Here is a 23,347-nt window from a genome sequence, read left to right as displayed (position 1 = left end):
ATCCCCGAACATTATGCTTGCTCCGTGGCCACCGCCACCGTCGCCGACGCTATCCGCGCATGCGCACTGTGCTCCATGCAGCGGAACGTGACAATGAGTCATGCTTTTTCGTGCGTGCAGCCGGCGTTCATCGATTTATAAGACGTTATCACGTCAAAATGTCGTATTTAATAAGCATTATCATCTGATAGTAACAATATGATATTTATTAAGTTTATTACCACAAATGATCACAACTTTTCTTGAATAAATATTCTCACCTTCTACTACTTCTTTTACGTGAATAGCATGGTGCATCTCTTCTAAATGCTTTCTATCATGTGATATATACAGCACTGCAGTAACAGGATCAGTCAACTTTACTGGAAACCATTTCCTCTCCCACCTGTAGGGTAAAAATTAAATTCTAAGTAATTAACCAAAGCTTATCTAGGTAATAAGTAAAATTTCTTCTATCAAATTAAAATATTCTTACCCTAACTGCACTGGGTCATCCAAACAGCCACCATCACAGGCATAATAAGAAGTATCATGTTGGTCTAATGATGCGTAAATTATAGCCTTGTTATCTTCTTGTACGACAACACTGACATTTACAAGTGTTGTGTTTCCATAGCTTATGCGCCTGCCAAAAAAAAATTCACTTTAAAACTGTGTATTTTTTTCGTGTGAACCAATTATTATTGCATACTTCATGAATATTAATCCCTGAAATTTTTTCTAAAATTAAAGAAGAAATACCATTATCAAGTAAACAAGTGTATCAATGTAAAATTTTCATTTTTATATGTGAAAAGTGGTTTATCTGATAAGGAAATCATTGTGTTAAAATATCTGTTTTTGACAAAGTAAAATAAACATATTTGGATGTGTTGAGTTATGTTGAGTTAAATCAAGTAACTTTTCGAATTTCAAAACATTTTAGTTGTGACTTTGTTATTTAACAAGTAGTTTTTTTATGTGTGAGTTTATTTAACAACATTGGATCTAACTTGTCTAAGTGAGATTTTGTTACATTGAGAGGCAAAATACTGAGCATTAAATAAACTCAAAACATGAATGCAAATCACCATTTATTATTGGCTAATTTTTTGTCCTTTAAATAAAGCAAAAAATCTGTGATTTGAGTTCCTTGTTTCTTATCAAGTTACCTTTCTCGGTTAGTTAATAGATGTAAATAAATAGATAAATCTGACAGTTGAGTATGCCACATGATTGAATATCAAATTTACTTCAGGATACCAACATTACTGCAGAGGTACAATAAAAGATGTAGAACTGTCCAAAATAAGCCTTATTATGAATATAGTGAACTAGCAATAGACTAAAAGTGAACAAAAATAGTGTCCTTGAGAAAGCTGGTCAAACCAACAAAGTGTTGCAAAACTCTGTTATTAGGACCTTCAGTTTTAACATTGTTCTTCAGGCAAAAACTAACTTTTTCTATAGGCGAGTGAGTTTAAAGAAAACAAACCAATGTTACATAATGAACTACTGTCTCTGCATTCCTATATAATTGTTCATATATGATAACTGAATTATAATTCTAGGTAAATATTACCAAAGTAATGCTGCATAAAGTACATATTTTTTGGGCAGTTAAAATACAAAACCCATTTATATACAATTTTAATAAATAACAACAGCATCCTGCAAATATGCCCTATCACACATAAAAAAATGGCAGGTGTCTCTGGACAAAGATGGAAATTAATTTTTTTAAGAGAACACAAATATATATATATATATATATATATATATATATATATATATGGTTTTATATATATATATATGGTTATACATGGTATTACCATATATTAAGGCATCTATCATGTTACTATAATAATGTCAAACTTAAAATTTTTTTGGGCATGTACATAAATCTGCTAATCAGGGACATAAAAGGAGGAATATTACTACGTCAAATTATTTGTCTATTCAAAAATGTAAGACGTACCTGAAAAAGTAGTCTCTGTGAAGATATTTAGGGTGGATGTGGAACTCCAGATGTTTGTTGCTGAAGCGGAAGCCACCAAAACTAAGAACCATCGCTTGCAATGTCCCTACTGCCCCGGATGTCAGCAGATTGTGACATCCCTGCAATATAAGTTAAACATACACACATATAAAATACACAAGAATAAAAAATTACCACACTTTAAGGCTTGTAATTCATTGTTAGGATAGAAGATTTCTAGGATTTACAAGTACTAAATATGCGAGATGAGTATTTTGTAAACAATCAGTACTACTGATAACTACTGAAAAATGGTAAATAAAATTGGTCAATTTCGTTGAATAAAAGTGACCATTTTAGTTCAGTTTTTTAGTTTATTAAATTAAAGAATTTTCAACATTTATGTTTTGCTTTACTTTAATTTGAGCAGTAAAATCATCAGCATTAATTCTGAATTTTTTGAAAATAAGAGTTATACGACTGCCTGTCACAATCTTGCTGTTAGTTTAAAAGCACGTTCGCTGTCAAGGTTGGAAATTGGTATCAACACACAATTCTTTGCATTAAATACATATGTTGGCAAATCATTACTAAAAAACCAAATAATTGACAAACTGTCCACTGTGTTGTACAAATATCCTATGTGTTTGATGAATGATTTGGCTGGTTCAGTTGTCATTAACAAAGATAACTTCAGAATGATTTCTGGCCAGTGGTTGTAAGTTTTGCCCTAGTAGCTGCTTTGAGGCATGCTGTAGAACTCGAAATTTATAAGTTTCTTCTTTGAAAATGTGGTCATTTACCAATTTGAACCCATTCTTCAGATTTAAAAGCATGGCATGTAGTTTGTGCGCATAGGGATATGATGAAACTTTCAAAGTTTTTAACAGAGCTGCTGTTGGTATGCAGTGTTTCACACAAACTGTGTAACTGGAATATTGTCAGCACTAAGTTGCTTGAAATTCTCGGTAACAGAATATGAATCACATACATAATCACATCTTTGATAGATTCAATAAGAAGAGGAAAGTACTCTTCTAGGTATTTCACCGAGATGAGCCATGAGTTCCAGCGAGTTAATACTGGGCTTGGGAAGAGCTTCGGGCTGATGCATCTCTCAGGAATGGAATATTATGATGCTTCCACTTTCTTGTGTTGAAAAAACAGATTTTGGTTTTAACAATAAGCTCATTTAAAGAAGCAAATTCTGATGACCACATAACAAATTTAATTTGTGCCCAACTTTGAATGTGAAGGAAGTTTTGTAAACCAGAATTTTCAACATTTCAGCAAACTTTGTCATGTATCTTGCTGAAAGAATGCACATTCTGAAAACTTACATTATACTTAAAAAGAATATTTATGATAGCTAGTGAACACACTGTTTAACCTCTTATATGATGCTAATGAGATCACCTGAACTAATAAGTTTTAAATGGGGCTATGACTTACTTTTGAATTGGGCTTAAAAGCAGGATCTTATTGGTAAGCGGAAGCCCTTGCCATAAGAGTTTCGCATTGATTCAAATTAATATTACAGTGTGTACAATCATGCTTGAAAATACGTAAATATGTTTGTTTCTCTCCAGTCCCACGTTTACTCACCAGATTGAGAAATGTCTTGAGTTCATTATCAAATTGCATTGGTTTGCACACGCTTTAACATTAAAAAATCAAACCATTAAGTGTACATATTATATGAAAAGACAAAAGCCGAGAACTTATGCATAATTCTAAAACTAAGAATACAGACTACCTGTCCTGTGGGCTCAACCCTGGAAACCATAGCTCACAGCGATTAACTACTACTTTAATGCTTTATCCTACCTGAGGGTCATTATGGATGGCTAAGTTAGTGCTTAGGAGCCAGCTGCCCTACTCCAAGTGCAAACTTTTGTCATTGCTGGCTAACCTAGAATATGAGGTAGCACTAAACTTCCAGCAGAACATGGCTTGTTAAAGAAATTGGAGGCAGAGAGTCACAAGAAAATCCACTGGCCCATGGAAATATCTAATACACTATCTAAAATACTTTTTTTCCCGATTGCCTGAGTAAAATAAATGAATGGGTTAAGGTTGAACATCTAATTGACATTGAGGTCATTACAGATAAATGAAAGGTGAGAAGGTGACCTGGAGAATTGTAGGGGAAACGAGAGTACTGCAAGAAAACCCACAGACTCCTGCAATGTCCACCACGTTTCCCACTTGTGAAATACAGTACACTCCCGATTATCCACGAAATTAAGTTGCAGGGCCACCGCGGATAGTGAAAATCGCGGATAATCCGCAAAAGAGCCGAAAATGGGAAACAAAAAAGGAAACATTAATTTGAACTTAAAAATCTAAAAATTTTGTACAGTAAAAGTTACAATTAATAGTAATTTTTTTTTAATGATACTAAAATGTTAGTATTTTATTGAATAATTAACAAACAATACATTTCAGTAAGGTAAACATAAAAGTGCTCAACCATACGACTAGAAACAAAGTGCGACAAAGACAAAAATAGCAACGCATGCCAGCCTACTGCGTGAGTTCCGAGAGGGCCTGTGGCGTTTTACTGTATACTGCACACAATACACTCGTCAGTAGAGTTAAAATTTGCTCATTTGTAATAAAATACAGATTTACATATGTGCTGTATTTTTTCGTAGCATGCGCGGATAATAGGGAGTTTACTGTATGTGTGTTTAACCCTACAAGGATCAAACCAGGATAGCCTTGGTGCCAGGCAAGTGATCTGACGGTTTAACCACCATGGCCCTGCCTTGGTAAAAAAAATAGTGATCTGACAATTCACAATCTTCCAACTAAGGCCTGGTAAACATAGATGAAATGAAAGGTGACTAGAATTATGCAAACTTGGCTGCTCTCATCCAGAAACAAACATGCAAATCCAGGCCACCCTGGAGAATATACGAGTTGAGCTAAAATGGAAACAAAAGGGGCAACTAAATAAATTACCCAAACCAAAAATCCTTCCCACTCAGCAGTGTAAACTATCACCCAAATTTGATTCACAATTAAATATTTCCTTGGGGACCTAGGGATGATAATGTAAAATTAATTTATAAACTATGACAGGATGTCAAACAAAAACCTTAAAACACAATTTTTCCCTGACGTCTTCCAGTGTCATAATTTTTCCCTGACCAAAACATGTAATACTTCTTAAAAAACCAAAGAAAAGTAATTTTTGCACTACTTGTCTTAACAGATTCTTCAATGTCATGACAATGTTTATAAAGGAACAAAAAACCTGGAAAGTATAAACGAAATGATGTTTCTTACATCACACTCCAAGGTACCATCACAAATGGAATTCAACCTCACATGGCATAAAATACGACATTGCTTAAAAATACTTGCACCACAACATTGCTATGGCACAGTTAATGGGTTACCAATAGATTAAGTATCTTTGTATAACCATTTCACTTAAACTCTCTGGCCATTCCCTGATTTTCCCAAATATTTAAAATTCCCTCACTATTCAAGTATTTCTCTATTTTACCTGATGCTAGACATAAGGGTAATAGTATATAATAATACTATGTATTAACACTACTAACCCGTTTTTCCAAGGTGATTAACCATACAGATACAACTGCATTTATTTCATCAATAGTTGACAGGTCATTCCACAGTGTCACTGCACGTCTGTACAAAACAAACACAAAAATGTATCATGGAACAACATCACAATATTAACAACACTGATAGCGCCTCTATGGTGTTGCGGTTAGTCTGGTTGATAATGTTATCCACAGTTTGTTTCTGGTGGATGGAGATAATATTGTTTAAAAGTATGAAATGAGTCAGAAAATGCTGATAACTAGGAACCCCAAAAAAAGTAAACAATGAAATTCGTGAAAACTTACGAAATTCAACAGATTTGAAAGTTTTTCACAAAATTTAAACATTTTTGTGGAAACCCAAAGTTTGGCACAAAATACAGCTATTTCCATTAGTTGATCTGCGCCTGAAAATGTCTCATGGTACATCCTAAATTAGTAACACAGAAAACAAATTTCAATAATAAAGTATTTTGATATCATAAATGTAGTATTTTTTCTACAACAGCGCCAATCAATAATATTTATGAATACCTCAAGCGCTTTGTGCTGTGTGAACAATACAAAGTTAAACATCTTGTATCTTCATATGTTTGAGTATTTAGCGTAAAAGAAGGATGGCTTTGTTTACAAGAGAAGCTACTACAGATTTTATATTTACACCTGGTTTTATGTAAGGGTTCTTTGATTATTTGTCTTGACACATAAAATGGGGTCTTTCTCAAGCGGGGAAAAAACTTTGTTTCTCGGAAAACTTCAGACTAAATTTTAAAAGCAATACTGAAAAAAAACTATCTTCTCATTTGTTTACAGTTTACGTTTTCATATTTTTGCAGTTTAAGCAAAAAAACTATTGTTAAAGGTATGAGAAATCATGTTACATGTGTAGGTTCTGCCCTATTTATGCCAAATGATAGTTGGTGTACTGCTCTATTTAGTACCTACCACGTGTCTTAATGATTTAACACTAAATTATTTTAGTGTCTGTTAAAATTTTATGAAAGTTATAGCGATGCTCACATGTATAGTTATTCTGTGATTCTTAAAGGCACCTTTTCTTTAAAAAAAAGATAAAATTAATTTTTTCCCCCCCTATTTCCTGGCATGTTTCCCAAACATTTTCTTGACTGGTGCAATAATACTTCAAGTGGTTAAACCATTTCAACAAGTGGTAAGGATATGAATGTGTGTGTGTATATATATGTGTGTATATATATATATATATATATAAAACCAATAATGTGATACCATAAAAATGGTTGGTTGGGTTTGTTTAGCTAAATTCAAAGTATTTAAAAATAGTGTGGATGGTTAGTTGGATTAGTTAAGCTACATTAAAAACACTGTAAAATCATTATGAAATATCAATTAAAAATGTACCTAGGCAACTTTACATAACGAAATGTTCACACCATTTAACAGTATTTTTATCTAGCAACCTAACCAACTGTTCACATATCACAATACTTTTAATATACCTAACCACTCGTTAAAATGGTAAAATACTTCAAGTATCAAAACACCCTCCTAGAGAATGATTGGAAAAGGTTTTAGGAAGTGAAAAGAAAAAACATTTAAGAATTTTTTTTAATTTTTTTTTTTCAGGAAAAGGGCCTGTTTTTGCATAATTACCAAAAATCCTAAAGTTTTAATTCATGGGCTAAAGAATACAAATATTAAGGGAATAAAAGGCAAAAATTAAAATTTTGTATCTAATTTTAGAACATAAAATTTTTACATGTATTTTTTTTTGCACGGCTTTTGGTTAATTTTATTTACAGTTTTCTGGGGTCCCTACTGATAACCAACAGATTTCCTCAAGATACCCCTGTTCTCTCCTTTGTGCACTGTGATATCTACTTTGTAGATATCATTGCATTTTAGTATAAAATGACTTGTCCAATATATTTGGGTAAACCTGAAAAAAAAAATATATATGTAATGGATGCAAAAAAACTAAACTAAACTTACTTCAGCTCATTAAGTTGAACCCTCTCTTTTATGTTAGTTATTCCTAGGTTACATAACATCAGATTCAGCTTGTCATATGACATTTGCTACTTAATTTGTTTGCCAATAATAATGATAAGACATTTCAGTTCAAAAAAGATTAGGTAACGTGATAAACTATGGGCCAGGAACTCAAATGTCATGTATTAGCAGTTACTAACCCACTTCCCTTTATGTCCCCTGATTTTACACCCCTTAAAATGTTATTGAAGAATACACATATGCATTCATATAGTCTTTAATAATAATAAAATTGAAAAACAATTTATGCATTTACAATTTCCATGTAGTTCCTTAATTAATTAATGACAGTTAATGTGAAGGTTGGAATTGTTTTGTATTCACAAGTTTATTTATGTTAGGTTTAGTTTCACTGAACATGTATCTCAAGTCATGTTCTACATTGGGATTATTTCTGTGAGAAAGTGGGCATGACAGCAGCAGCTGCTAGACAGAGATAGAACACAATGAATCGCCACATCTTTTATTAGTGTACACGCAGCACGAGACACGCAAGCCACATGGGGCTGATCTGTCATTCTATTATCTATTAGCTACATACCAAAAATTACCAGCATTATTATCCCCGCCGAATAGCTGTATTACCCCCGCATGGGTAATTACCTCCAGGTTCAGAATCCATGCTTTATGTGCTTGTTGGCTATTTTTGGATGAGCTTATATGTTATGATAATCTAATATCTAAAAATTTCAAAGACAGAGATTATGTATTCAAATGCCACCTAGTAGAAAATAAAATGTTTGTTGGACAGAACATACATGTAAATAATTTGTTTAGTCACGTAAGATAAAGTACTTATTTTAAAAATTAAATTTTGGTACTACCTATTAATCTCTGGCATCTGGGCACATAAAAACTATTTATTAGCACATTAAAATAAGCACTAAACATTCTCAAAATAATTAAAGTTGATTAGGAATACGTAAATAACAATACTAACAACGTATGGCGGTCATTGTAGCAGCCTTCGGCTAGAGACAGACTGGTGGCCAATTCCGGTTTCTTCTCTTTGGTAACAGATTCTTCATTCAACAGAGAAGGCACTTGCGACATGACGTAGTACAAGGTGGCATTGATCTTATCGCCATTGATAACATTTGCTGCCTTTGAGTAGCTGATGGATAAGCCCGTCCTCCACAGCTGCTGCCAGACCCCAATGTGTTCTTCTCTCAATTTCCTTATGCCTCTCTGGAGCGCTTTCTTCAAGTTCTGCCACAACAATGCAATAAAACATTACCTTTGGTGAGATTTAATTACTGACCCAGCTACCAAAGCTACAAACTATAAAAAGTTGATAACACCTACATATAATTAAAATTATCATTTTGGGTTTGATGTCTCCTTGACATAAAGGACATTATAAAAAAGTACAAGGATACTGAGTAATTCGCAATGACCTATTGTAAGAAATCATCACAGCAATTGCCAGGCATTTTTATCGGGGAATCATAAAAAAACAAAAATCAGAATGGTCTGACTGGGATTTGAACCACAGTCATTTGGAATGAGAGTCAACTGTCTTATCACCACACCACCTCGCTCCCGCATAGTAAATTTTTTAAAAGGCATAGCAAAAATACATTACCTGCTTCACTTGCATGCTCAGAAACTGCTACCATAACTGTAAGATATATCAATGCTTCACTCTTTTGATGCCTCATACATGATTTGCTTAGTGATATGTAATATCTAGCCATATACCATGTCTATGAAAGAAATGTGCGCATGAAATGTTCATGTAGCTAGTAACCAAAAACTCTTGATGCATTTATTTGATAGTGACAATTTGTTTTTTTACTAAATCTCTTTAAATATTTATCTGCTTAAAATTTTAACTCGTTTATCTAGTAAAATTATTTTTTCCTAGAGACAGACTTTCAAATAAAATGGAAATTTTAATAAATACTATTGTGTCTCTGTTCACATAAGAATATCGTAACAGACAAAGTTGATTAAAATGAAGATGATTTTCATGATAATGAACATAGAAGCACCTATGTTCCGTGGGATGGCTCAAAACTTGTTTGACATCTATACATTTGAAAGAGGGCAGCCTACATCATTCATCAAGTTTGTGTTGGAAACTGCTTGTAAACTGTATCAATATTTTAACTTGAACCTATAAAATTAAACCTAACCACATGAAAAACATCAATAACCCTAATAAGCCCTGCCCTTGGCTGAACCTCAAACTCATCATAGCTCATACCCAATATTTGTGGTTTAGACTAAACCTTGCATCAAACTATTAAAAACAAACATTAAAAACATATTTTAAGTTTCTATTTAATTTTTATTCTGAACTTGTGTAATTATCCCAAATTGTAAATTGTCTTTAAGGTTTTCTGTCAAAATAATAACATTCAAGTACTGTTGTTGATACCTACTAGATTTAATTTTTTCAGGATCTAGTCTTGCCACAAGAGTACCATTAAAATTCTTTATGTAAATTGTAAATACATGTCATTACTAGATATCACGTGTAAATATTTTGTATTATGTGTATTCAATGTGAATGATAACATGTTAACAGTGAAGTGAGGATGTGCCGCCAATTAGTATTTTTGGCACAATTATAAATTTGAATTTTTGAAAAATAATTTCGCCAGTCATTTTTTGCTGTAAGAACTTAAACTTTTTCCGCATCCTGTACACCCCTGTTTAATCTTTGTCAAGCCAGCCTCCCAAATTTTTTCGCAGCATTGAAAATAATTTTGCCAACTATATGACCCAGCAAGTGCTATTGTCTTATCCCCGCCTTGGTGCACGTCCTTCGCCTGTAATTCTCCTCCGAGACGTGACAAGAAGTGCTATGTCCTGAAAGCTATTAGAGCAGCTAGGTTCTGAGAGCCAGCCTTACGCGAGCGATTTCAGGCACACCCGCGGGTTGCCTTAACTTACTTTTCGACACGCTTCGGGCCCCAGCCGCGAGTGTTTCCCACTGGCAGCAGCACATTCCCCCCCCCCCCCCCCCCCTACAGCCTTTCCAGGGAACCATGCCCAGTTCAATGGCCGGCCGTCAACCCCAGCCCAATCTCAAGGACACCTATCAGTCTCCGAATGTATCGCATCTGCCCTCTTGTGGCAGAGTTGCGAGTTATTTCCCCTGGGTGTTTGAACGCCCGCTAAACGCCTGCTCCCTGGCACCTCACGCAACAAACAGTGCCCGGTAGTTCATTTCCAAGCCACCAGAGCACTGAACTAGTCCTCTCCATAAGCCCAATGCTTTATCAATTGCCTTGTGTGAGTCAATCTCTCCTTGTTTCGGACACCCCTCAGTAGGTCGTGCTGTCATCGGCCAGTACCACCAACTTCGAGATATCGAAGTCAGTATTTCTCGACCATCCCCTCGGAAATCTTCGGAAACTTTCGGTCCGGAAGCCAAAAACTCCCCCCTTTCTTTTGCTTGACTTCGTCTTTTAATTACGAGTTGCTGCTGCCCCAAAGTTACTTCGCGCCGTGAGAGCAGATGGACCACACTGCATCATCGGCGAGCCACACATCAAGATTTAACTCCGGTTGTTGTTCAAAAATATAATCAGCTAGGCAAGGTATGTGGTCCCTACAACTATTAAAAGTTAGTAATTAGTCAGTCTGCGTACCTCGTAGAAGTAATCATGCTTCGTTAATAATACTTCATAATATTTTCTATCTTTCTAAATCATGGAAACCGCGACAACTGCGTGTTCGCGAGCTCCGCACCCTGGCTGATGCTAGAAGCCATCTTCCTGTATGGTGAGTTTTTTTACTAACTTTATTCCCCGACCATCATCATTGTTCGAAGGCATTTTCTGCCTATTTTGCTAACTGTCTGTGAACCAGTTCTGATCATGTTTTATTCGGACCTGTTCACAGACAGGGTCCAAGGGCCGGATGCGGACCTAACAACACCACCCTCGAGTCTTTCCTCCAGCAATCAGGGCGACTAAGGAGCCCTGACGCCTTGCTAACAGCTCAACTTCGGCCAGCGAACGTCAAACCTCCAGCCATTCAGCTCTTTTTATGTCTTCAGAATAACAGTTAGTTCACGAAGTTGAAAAGATCGAATCACCAGAAATTTTTCTTTCGGGACTTTAATCACTCTAAGCGCTCACACTGAGATTGTAAAACTTAACCTGTTTATTGTTTCTGATTTTGTTTTAATAATGTCCAATGAAACTTAATGGTAATTTTCTAATTAGGGCCAGCCCATTATTTACATTATGTAATTGTAATATATTTTAATATAATTTAATAATTTAAACATATTTGTCAACCAATTTATTAAATGTTATAACGTGTTAAATAAACATAGAGGTACTTATATCTAGACTAAATCATCCAAGTCATTATTTTGCCTTTTGAAACTAAAAGATCCACCAGTTACACAAGTCATCAAGAGAGAGTGAAGTGTAACAAAGAAAAAGGTGTCATGAATGTAAAAAAGGTACCCACTGCAACTGTTTTGTTTACTGCAATGAACCATCATTAACATTTCAGCCATAAATGACAAAAATTAATGATACAAACAAAATTAAACTCTCCTTTAAAATAAAATCTTTATTGCAATACCACCACCACACAAAACAAATATTTTTTTCCCCTTTCAGTTACTTAAACAACTTCTTCCCTTAGCATGATTTCCCATTTCATTATTTTTAATCATTTTAGAGTTTGCCAGCAAACATAGATGATCACAAAAGCAAACCTTTGGTAATAATTGCAACATCATTCTCACAAAATCAAACCACATGCAAGATGTCTGTCGTCCATTAAGCAACAGCAGGTTAACCAACCTTAGAGCTTGATGTAACTTGTACTATGCAGCGCTGCCATGCAGCATTGTCAAGTTTTGAATGAGTCGCACACCAATATTTTCAAAAACACCTTCTACAAAAACTGTGTGCAGATTATTCATATAACTATGATATCTACTAGATTTCTGCAATTGTCATGCACCCAGGAACATGTAGTTTTCATCCTTTGTGACCTTTATCCCCTTCATTGCTTAGCCTATCCCCTCCACCTAACAAGTTTGTCAAGATTCATGCATGTGCTGGTTTGAAAAACCACCTGTATTTAAGGTGACAAGCTCTGTCTTCTTCTGCAGACTGATTTTCCCCACTTCACTTGTTTTGAGAGCCTCAGAAGGCACAACAAAAGCGATTATGAGATCAAGGTCATAAGTTTGACAGTATTTTTTTAACGTGTTTAAAAGGTGTCTGTGCTGGGCAGCGCTGTTGCACCAGTGCTAGCCCACTGGTCATCCTGAAGACTGCAAGCTTGGAAACCCACTCCTCTTTTAGACTGTGTGCTCACTAGCTTGTCCCTTCCCCTCTGAGCCTGTGACGGCTCTGGGCATAAACGGGTCGTGCACCCAAATTGCAATAAGGGCGTGTACACCTTTCCTCCATTTCATTATCATTGTATCTTTGAACGAGTCAACTAATTAGGGTAGACTGTGCCAGATTCTAGGGCCAATCATGGGCACATTGTAATTATTTCATTTAATTGTTTTGCAGCTCTATCACAAGTGGTGATACCATGCAATCTGAGTGATTATTTGCTTAGTCTTGTCAAAATTTTGTGTGGCTATAGTGTCTTTGTGGATTTGCTCATATGATCATGTCCAGCCTGTTTAATGCTTAACAAGTGTTGGATTCTCTTTCATGTTCTTGGCTTAGGCCCTAACTAAGTGTATGGCTAAGCAATCTCATAATTCAAATCTGTATATTGTTCAGGTTGTTGAAATGTATTTGTTAATCTTGCATTTTGTCACACTAATTTGGATGTTTTATAATGCACTACTTATATAAGATAGCAACAAGCGCCTCTGAATGTTAATTCTGAAAATTTATTTCATCTTGTAACTTGTTATGGGAGTTCTTAACATGCTGTAAAGATGTTTGGATTGCATTTTCCATTACTGTACTATAATCTTTGTGGTTGGAAAATGGTACTTTCAGATTAATTATTGTGATTTCATGTTTGCACAGTACTCAGATGTTTTCCTTATTAATTCTTGTTACGAAACTATTGTCCCACAATAAATGTTGGTATATTTTCTTATACAACCAGCAAAAACTGCTTCTTGGTGTCCTTAATAGAAAGGATTTAGCATTTAGACCATGTCCTACCCTATTTCCAATCCTTGTACTCATTATTGAAGCTTACATTGTAGGTGATAAACTCACTGTATGCTTCACCATCAATGTTAACATTTGTGCTTATTATTTTCTGGACTGTTTATCGACATCCCAAATGAAAATCATGGTTTTGGTTAATATTTTTAGTTATTTTGTCTTTTGCTTGTGTCGTGTAGGTTTCCCGTATCACACAATTGTCCAGTGTTTCTGTTTTCGGGTAGTTACTGCCCATTAAACTTTCCTGAACGGTCATTCAGGCCCTTACCTTGTAAAGTTACGACATAGTTTGTTTTGTGTAACCACTAATACAATGAGTCACATTTCCGCTTGTTGTTGCTGTATGAATTTATTGTCATGCGTGACATTAGAAAACATGAGATTATAAATGGCTAATTCATTAAGAAATGTTGTTTATGGATGAATGTAATTAACCATTCAGTATCAATGTCAAAATTTATTTCACGCAACTTCAAAGTTGTGAACCAAATTATAGCATTTCATGTATAATGAATATTTCCTGTATGTTTTCCGATGTATTTCAGGGTTTTTATTACAGTGTTGTGACTGGGCGGCCCATTTGCCAAAACTACGTAGTAATAATGTTCATAAGATTATTAATATGCAATGGCTGCCTGCAGTCTGTATGTCTTGTTTAATTTTGGGAATAATTAAAAGAATAAAAGATGGATTTCTGCTGTATACTGGTGCCCTTTTGCAACATCATCACATAGGTTATACCATCTCTGTAATAGAATGGGATTAATTTATATCTTATTGGTTTGAGGTTTAGATGCTTTAAATTGTATGTGTAAGGCACAGCAGGGATGCATGTTCGATGTGTGGTTACTTATTTGCATTCAAAATATTAAACACAATTTTTTATAGTTAGGTATAATTTTTATTTCTCGTAAATTACTGTACGAAAGACTTTATTGCTTGTATAAACATTAAACAATCTGTTTTCTTGCTTTGGCTTTAGTTGCATGTGAAAGTAAAATAAATAACTGTTAACGGTGTCACGTGACATCGGAACACTGTGCCCTTAATACGTTGATGTTTTGTACCCCCCGATATGTTTAACCCCAGCAACACTCCTTGTCGCACTAGTCATCCCTGTGAGGCCGGCAACGAGCATGAAATTTCACTCTACTAGCTCTGAAAGTTCTCCGTGGTACATGAAGCCCCGTGACCCATAAGCAGTGACCCGGGCTCCGCATAACAGACGGTTCCGAACGAGGCTAACGAGGAATAATCGAGAAATGTGGAATTGTTATGCTGGGGGGTAAATAAACCCCTCCGCAGCTCTCAGTTGCAGGGCAATAGTACTTCCAGACCGACCGAGTGTAACACCATCACACCGCCACCACTGCTACCTGCCTTTGTGATGTCATGCTGCCCAAGCACCCACCATCGTACCAGACGGTTGACGCGTTGCTGCAGTAATCAGAAGCGGTGCTCCCGAGGTGGGAAACTTAGAATATATAGGTCGTATACTGAAGGTCAGAAGGTTGGACTCGCCGAGCAAGTAGCGAGAGACGACACCGGCCACGAGTTACGCAGAAGAACTCAGAAGGAGGCACACAGAAAGTCAAGTGGCGTGCTGGGCACAACACGGCATTGCATTCGTAAACTGACTGTTGAATAGTTGTATAAGAATTAGTTTGAAGGGAATACCACGGTATACTGGACGGCAATCAATATCCCTGGTAAAGAGTTTCTTTATTTGTGAAATACTCTCTACTATTGGTGTTGGATTTGGCGGTGCTCATTACCCTGAACGTAGTGAAGTTACATCTGTGGAGAAAACAGACAGCAAGCACTATTTCTTGTGAGATGTGGTAAGAGGTGGCGACAAGTAACCGCCCTAGTCGGAGACTCAAGGAACTTGATTGTGGGACAGACTGGTGACCGCGGCAGCATTTGGTGCATACGTTTGTAAACCCTGAAGTGAGTGTGGTGCAGACGTTTTGGTATCAACTGGAGCAGTGGACGGCATGCGTTGCTGACGTCGTCCAGGGGTGTGTTGCAGGAGTCGGAGGCACAGTTTTCGAGTGTGCGCAAGGAAGTTGCCTGTCAACCCCAGATAGGGACACAAAATCGAATCTGATACTTTATCCATGTTGCTACTTTTGATTCAATATGAATATTAAAAATATAAATATTTTCATTTGATACTAAGTACTAAATTGAGTACTTTGCAACAAGTATCAAATCAATTTAAGCGACTAGACTCTAAAATGGAACGCAACCCACGGCACAGCACGCCACTATTTTATGAATGTAACCTATTTATCATGGCCCCACCCCAGTCATCCTTTACAACTGCTCAAGTAGGAATGAAAAAAGAGGAATGTGAACTAATTAGTAAAATAAAGTACACTATTTTAAACCAAACAAAACTGAGATTTGGACATGAAGAAGGCAATTACATTATAGCTGTTGCTTGTCTTTTGGACCCTAATTTCAAAACCTTATATTTTGCTGATCCAATAGCATGTGCCAAAGCAACTTACCATAATTAGAAGAAATATGAAAGATGATGTTACAAGTAGTGCTAGTGGTGAAGATAGTGATGCTACTGAGTCTAATAAATCAACTGAGACAACTCCACCAGAATAAAATTTTTGGAGCCATTTCAAAATTTAGCAGATGGCAAAAATAAAAAGAAGTCTAAACAAAATGTGGCACATGTGGAAAAGGATGAAGTTTCACTGTATTTGACTAATCCAATAGCCCCTCTTAAGTCAACCCAATGACACAATGGGAAGATATGAAAACTGTCTTTCTTTTACTGTATAAAAGGCTCAGCAATATTTGAACTCACATGAAACATCTGTTCCCTCAGAGAGGCTATTTTTGAAGGCAGGAGTAACAATAAGTAGAGTAAGGAACACACTTAAGAGTAAGAGAGTTAATAAACTCCTGTTTTCGGTAAATGCACTGAAGAAGAGTAGAACATTTAAGGCGCCTTAGGTCCAAGGTCAACAACAGCATTCAATATTGTATTTTTTTTAAATAAAACTTATTTTATTCTGATAGTAATATTTTTCTAAAACTGTCAGTTTATCGGCGAAAAATTATTGCCTAATTTATACGTCATAATAAACATGCTGAATATTTCCGATACCTACTAATATCGCTACTTCAATTTCGATACTTTTACTCATTAGATACTGTTGTTTCAATACTGATACTAAAAAGGTATCGATACTTTTGATTTTGATAATGTGTCCATAACCTCGGACATCTTGCCGGGATGCCAGCAGTTTCAACAGGCAAGTTACAGCTTCATTCTGAGCGTCTGATGCGCAGGATGGTCTTATTGACAAGGCAGAATTCATATATTTTTGTACTATCTTAGTGATTTTTTTAAATTTTTATTTACTCAGAATATAAGTTTTAATATGTACATATCGAGAGTATAGGTTAATAGATAGTGATATTTCTTGTAAATTTCTAGTAAGTCCTGGCTCATTTGTAGATATATTTATGAATTTAATGATTTTAAGCCCAGGGTTTATAGTTTGTAGCAAGGACTGTTACTTGCAGTAAATAAGTAATATTTCACATGACCCCTAATTTTTTGAATGTGTTCATTCAATGATAAAGGATTCAATTAAGTGTTCATAGTCATGTTAGCATATTTGTTCGCAAAGCAACAACTAGTTGTGGAAATTTGAGGCTCATGGTTAGAATATTTCCTTTTTGCAATTTGGGAATGATGTAACTTTTTCATCTACTAATCTTGGTAGAATAATAGTGTGGCTTAAAATATAAAATTTATACATGTATTTAAATTGGTGCATACTAATTTTACCTTGTAGTAGTATCAATATAATAAAAACATCTGGCCAGATAGTTTTCTTTTAAATGTTAAGAAGGTTTTAATATTTTTTATATATTCTTTTTTTAGTAATTTTAAATGCTATATGTATATTAATATATGCAGGTTAAGAACTTGAATACCTATGTTTGATGATATTTTTGTTTGTATGCCAAAGGTAACAAAACGTAAAAGTGCCAATAAATCATACATTAACTTTTCCATTTGCGTTATTCCAGCTATTACTATTGCTAGGTCCTTCTTAAATTTGCTGCTGCTGTTGTTTAAGGCTCACAATCTTAAAATATGGGTAGCGGTCCAGATATTTGCGGAGTTGAGTTGAAAATATTTTTAATGATTTTCTTTTATAATGTTGGCGCCTACGCGGATACATAAGACTGCTACTGGTAAGACGCGGTGACTGTCACTGTCTGTTGTCCCACCAGGGGATAGTGACAATTTAAATGAAAACAATTATTTTGGTATAATTTTGGTCAAGTCCAGTTAAGACAGTACTTTACTCAACAAAAATCAATGTTTACATATAATGTTTATTGTACTGAAATTTTTATGAAATGTCTAAAAAACTATAAAGTTAGTAGTGTATATTTAGTCATGAACATAAATATTTTTCTGAGCTCTAAAAATTGTAGACGTAAACAATGTATGATGTTATGTTATTACAAGAAGTGTGTTTTATGTTATTGAAATGTCTAATGACCTTAAAGTATTTATGTTGTTTACTATGAAATATGATTTATTAATTTAATTTAAAAGTTATTGCCATTTTATTATTTTAATAATGAAGTTATTTTGCTAGTTTTAATAATAAGGGTCATTCTAACATAGAGATATTAAGATAGGGTTTTCAGCATAGGAACCAGCTGTGGTTATGGCACAAAGACTGTTTACTATCATGGCCACCTTATGTTATAGTGCACAAGTGATAAAGCAGGGTAAGTGAACATCTGTTTAGCATGTGACTATGGTATGTCTATGAATGCTGGCGAACTGCTGGGGCCGTGGTGCCATCTATGCTGACATCATTTACTTCATGGGGTAGTAGATGCATCACAAAGGGCCTCCACCAGCCAGGCAGAGCCGAGGGCTGACGTCTAGCCCTGATGCAGGCCTGGGGTAGAATGGCTACGACACTCAGCTTCTGGAAGATAGCTTGCAGGATCCAGCAGAACCTAATATGACGTGGTATAGCGCTCACGTCCGTGAATCGCAATATTTCTTGCAAGTTATTAAATGCGCAGATGAATCCTGCTGTTCCCACTTGAGGAGTGCATTCAAATCTGTCTTTCCAGAAACTTTTCTGCCACCACCCTGCCCAATCCTTCAAACCGCAAACAAGCTCGTGGTACCTAGTCAGATAGACAAAGGATCATGCAAGTTTTCGCCACTTCTTGTGAGGTTGTCTGTTGATCTATCGCCTCCTCTAGAAGGGTTTAAACAGATTCCTTACGATTTCTTTTGCCCATCAGTACAATCCAACCTAAAGAACCGAGTATGTTCAACCTGTGGGGTTTATTTTACATCCCACAAGAGTGTGCAAATGCACAATCGTTACATGCATGGCAAGACTGCCCAAGACCTTCGTGAAAGTTGAGTATGGCCACATTGGCTGTGTACCCCTCTGTCACAGCATGTGGTGTCCACGGTGTGGCATCATACCAGTGTGGCAACGCAGAAGACATTCCATCCAGCAGCTTCCAGGGTTGAAGAGTATCTGCACATGAGTGGCATTGTTTACTAACTGCCACACAGCCATGTTCACAGTTCCAGAGTTCACTGTTAGACCTGGCACTTACTGTGCTAGTGACGTCTGATCGTGGTATCTTCCGTTCCGGAGACCTGCACCGAAGAATGGTGATACCTCTATCAGATGTAGCAGGTGACGACAACCCGATCCAACGACGGGTGTGGCAGAACACGTGGAGAGACTGCTCACTGTTAAGTGTTGAGTGCCGGCGTGAGCTATTTCACTGTCACAAGGGGTGAAAGGGAGGGGGGGGGGGGGGGGGGTGTTTGCCGCATGAGCTGTTGCAGTTTCAGTTAAGTGTTTTCTTTTAGACATACTGAATTAAACCAAATTATAAACTGTGGTTTAAATTAAGTATGAGAGCGACGTCTGTAATATAAAAGTATTAAAGAGGGCTGAAACTGTATATTTCATTTGTTTACGTTTTGATTATGTGCTGCGAATTAGTAACCTCTTGGCACAATTTACTGTTTTACCTAATTTTTATATTATTTTGTGATCTGATGAATTTAACAAATTTAAAATTCTTTTTCTTACTGTACTCTCCAACTTAAATTTTCCCGGACTGGTTTCCGTTTGTGTTCCGAGCGCCTCGGGCGGATGATATAGCAGTCTCTTATTAGGTCAGAAAGGCTCATAGATTTTCCCTTGCTTCTGGGCACGACTTCAGATGTAATTTCTCTCTCCCACTGTGCCCCGGCTGGGACTCATTCTCGGAGTTACTACACTTCTCTGCCTCGTCTGAGGCACAAGCTTTCTAAGATGTCTGCTGAAGTCTGCGACTTTCAATCAGGCGTGAAGATCTTGTTCACCATCGCCAGGGTATGTCACAGGCCAGTTTTGCCAAGTTCCCACTACGCCAGCTTTCCCCCGTACCCCTTGCCACCCATGTTTTCGCTGTGCTTCCTAGAACCACATGCCCGGAGCACAGACCTAGTGTCCGACCCTAAAACCGTTTTTCCTCCCGTGGACTAAAGCCACGCCTCACGTCAGCTCTCAGGCAACAACTTGGATGCCATCTCTCGGACGCCTGGTGCATTAAGTGCGGATAACTTCTGGACCCTTTCAGCCTAGGCAGTATGCCTCATCAACATGCTTCTGCGTACTATCTGCCAGAGCTGTGGTCAATTGAATATGGGCACAACCACTTTTTCCTCCCTGGCCTACTGACCGATCGGATGAGTTTTTCTCCTCTCAACCTTCATTAGTGTCCTTCCCCCCCCCCCCCCCTTTTTTTTTTTTTTTTTTTTTTTTTTTTTTTTAAAAAAAAGCTCAGATGGTCCTACTGGCCCTCAACTGGGGTGAGTCTAAGCCCGACCGTTATCCGAACGTCTGGTCTCTCAGGACTTGTCTCTGTCAGTGCGAAGACAAATTATCTAACAGTCTGGGTGATTTTAGGATGTAGCTTCCTCAGAATCGGGATAGTTTCCCTCTACATGAGGAGTGCTATCGGAAACCACGTAGTATTGTGGAAACTTTAGTTGGGTTGCTAGACACGTGTTTCTTCCCCATCCACGGACGCACCGACTACATGTGCTGATTGTCGGGCTTTTCCCAACTTTGTGTGGGCTCCCAATTTACAGCGTTCAAGTCCTTCCTTTCTTCAATCAAGTTGAGATTCTGCCCTAAGCTACCAACTACCTCTTCTTAATCTTCAAAATACCCTGTTACCCTGTGGGTACCGTCATTTCGGCGGGATGGACCCAAATTACGTCCCCAGTATGCCAGCAACCAGATAAGACTACAATAAAAATGCAAATTTTATTTAGTCAGCAGTTCTGGACATTCTCCACATCGAACACTCAGCTGAAAATGAGCTCTATGCAATAGGCACTAATACTAAAATTACTGTCTGAAACCCAAAATGTACACTCGTTCAATGAAGAGTAAAAGGTGTAATAGTAACCAAATTTATATAAAATAATCCCAGCAGGACATTTAAACATTTGTTATTTATTGTCATAAATTAATATAAAATTAAGTTGTGCTTCACCAATTATTGTTAAATCCTAACAAAATGTTTTATGTTATTTAAATTAAAAATAAGTGAAAGTTATCATGTAACTCATGATTTTCTGCCTGAATACCAAAACAAATTCTATCTAAAATAAAATAGCAACTCAGTAACCAGCAAAATTTGTGTCTTTATTTGTTGGTTATAGTATGTAATTACAATCCACATTAACATACCTCCCCTGCTCTGTGTGTGTGTTGGTAATAAAATTTTATGTGCTCACCCTTGTGTTAGCCTCTGAATTAGTAGTTTTATTAAGTTGTTTCTTGCCTAGCCCGTTTCCAGGTTTTTTTGTTAAAGTACCATTCTTTGGTACCTAAGAGAACACGAGAAGGAGGATACAATTCTGTTGTTACGATACCTGACGTAAAACAATGCTTTGTTTACGAGGACAAAAAAAAGGTTTACAAAACTGTTTCATGTTTTAAACTGCATTTTTAAAGATATTGCCAAATTACAGTTTAATTAAATTACTGTTTTTATTTCCATTTGTAAATCATTAAAACTCCATTTCTTTGATTTTCTAGACAGCATCCTGTAATTGGCCGAAGCTTGGCGGGGCTCTAACTGAGTGCCTGGTGCTGGGAATGATGGGAATTTGAACGTTTTGGTCTGGCTGATGCAAATTACAGCTTTCCGTCAGAAACTCCTGATAGAAGCAACTATACAATACTTAATTTTGCATGTGCGGTCGCGGCTGTTGTCTGTGTCTTTACTCTACGGTGCATTTAAACATTGTGCCCTTAAATTTTTGCACAATTCGTAAAGATAATCATACAGCGAGTGTCAGTGTATATGGTCCAGTATCGAGCTCCTGGTAGGCCATATTGGAAAGACCATTAATACATTTTTTACTGATATGCTGCACTTTTAGGTCCTTTTACACAGTCGTGTTGGTGTAAAAACGTATTTATTGGGTGGCCTAGACTTGAAAATATATATTTACAAACATTGCTATTGTGTCCCAAGTCTTAAAGTTTCATTACACTATCTTAAACAGATTAACTTAAATAACCAAAGGCCAGTCAGTAGTCCTGAAAGACAGAGCTTTGATGTTCTATCACTCTGAGTAAGCCAGAATTGATTTTAAAATTACCCTGAGAATTAACTTTTTGAAATTGTAATAAACTTTGGAAATTTTACTGAGAACTATACTAACTTTTGTGTAGGATATGTTCAACATATGTGGCAACATTAGTTACTATTTTAATTTATTTTGTTTCCTTTCAACATTTTACTTTACAAAATCATGTTGGAATGGTCTGTTGTCAATATAAACAGTAATTTTCCTCCATCCAATAACAAATATTTGCTAACTTTTTTAATTCCCCACACTATTAAAACATTAATCGTCGTGGGAAAACTACTGGGTTCGTAAATGGATAGCCCAATTAAAGATTTTACTACACAGTTTTATTGATTGCCAATATTTACATCACTAATAAATAATCTTCTAAAAATGCCTAGTAATAAATTACAATTAAAAATTTTTATTCCCCAGTCACTCGCTTTTTTACAGACCACACACCTTGCTGGGCCGCACCTCTGGCGTAACTCTCGCCACAGCTCCCCTCGTGGACCTCCGTCACCGCACTTCGCCGAGGATCTGGTCGACGCTTCACTCAAACTTCGCTCTGGACTCTCGCCACACCCGCGGCACTCTCGTCACCCAACTATCGCTGAGAAACTCGCTCGCCAAGGAAATCCTCGCCCAGGAACTGTGCCGCAGCCACGGCACTATCGCCAAGACTCTCTCGCCCAAGAAAAACTTTCTCGGAGGCCGGCGTCCTGGGCTTATATAGGCCCAGGCGCCATTTCTAGAAGTCACGAGCACGGCTGGGGCCAGTCGTGTCATCCATGGACGACCCGACGCCAGAATTGTCAAGAAAGGCGTCTGCAGCTCGCGCGAAGGCTCGCGGAATTCCCAAAGCTGCCAGGTGCCAGGTAACAGCGCTGATACAGAGTGCCGCACGACAAGTGGAGGGAAGGGGGGGGGGGGGGGGGGGGTGTTTGCGACGACCTTTGTAATCCACCAGGCACGCGCGGCAAGC

The 23,347-nt window shown here is 36.8% G+C and overlaps 1 protein-coding gene across 3 annotated transcripts in view; it reads right to left on the bottom strand.

Moving 5' to 3' along the window:
* LOC134529322 (uncharacterized protein KIAA2013 homolog) overlaps positions 1-23,347 on the bottom strand; it is a 138,981-nt gene that overhangs the window by 66,804 nt on the left and 48,830 nt on the right. For all 3 annotated transcript variants that reach the window (XM_063363265.1, XM_063363266.1, XM_063363267.1), the window contains 5 exons: positions 8,507-8,775; positions 5,533-5,620; positions 1,958-2,097; positions 476-625; positions 261-385 (listed from right to left, as the gene is read on the bottom strand). In XM_063363265.1, the coding sequence (XP_063219335.1) occupies positions 261-385; positions 476-625; positions 1,958-2,097; positions 5,533-5,620; positions 8,507-8,775 (772 nt within the window). The remainder of the gene's footprint in view (positions 1-260; positions 386-475; positions 626-1,957; positions 2,098-5,532; positions 5,621-8,506; positions 8,776-23,347) is intronic.

This window comes from Bacillus rossius, chromosome 2, assembly GCF_032445375.1.
Source record: "Bacillus rossius redtenbacheri isolate Brsri chromosome 2, Brsri_v3, whole genome shotgun sequence".
Lineage (NCBI taxonomy): Eukaryota > Metazoa > Arthropoda > Insecta > Phasmatodea > Bacillidae > Bacillus > Bacillus rossius.
This window is presented reverse-complemented; position numbering and strand designations above follow the sequence as displayed.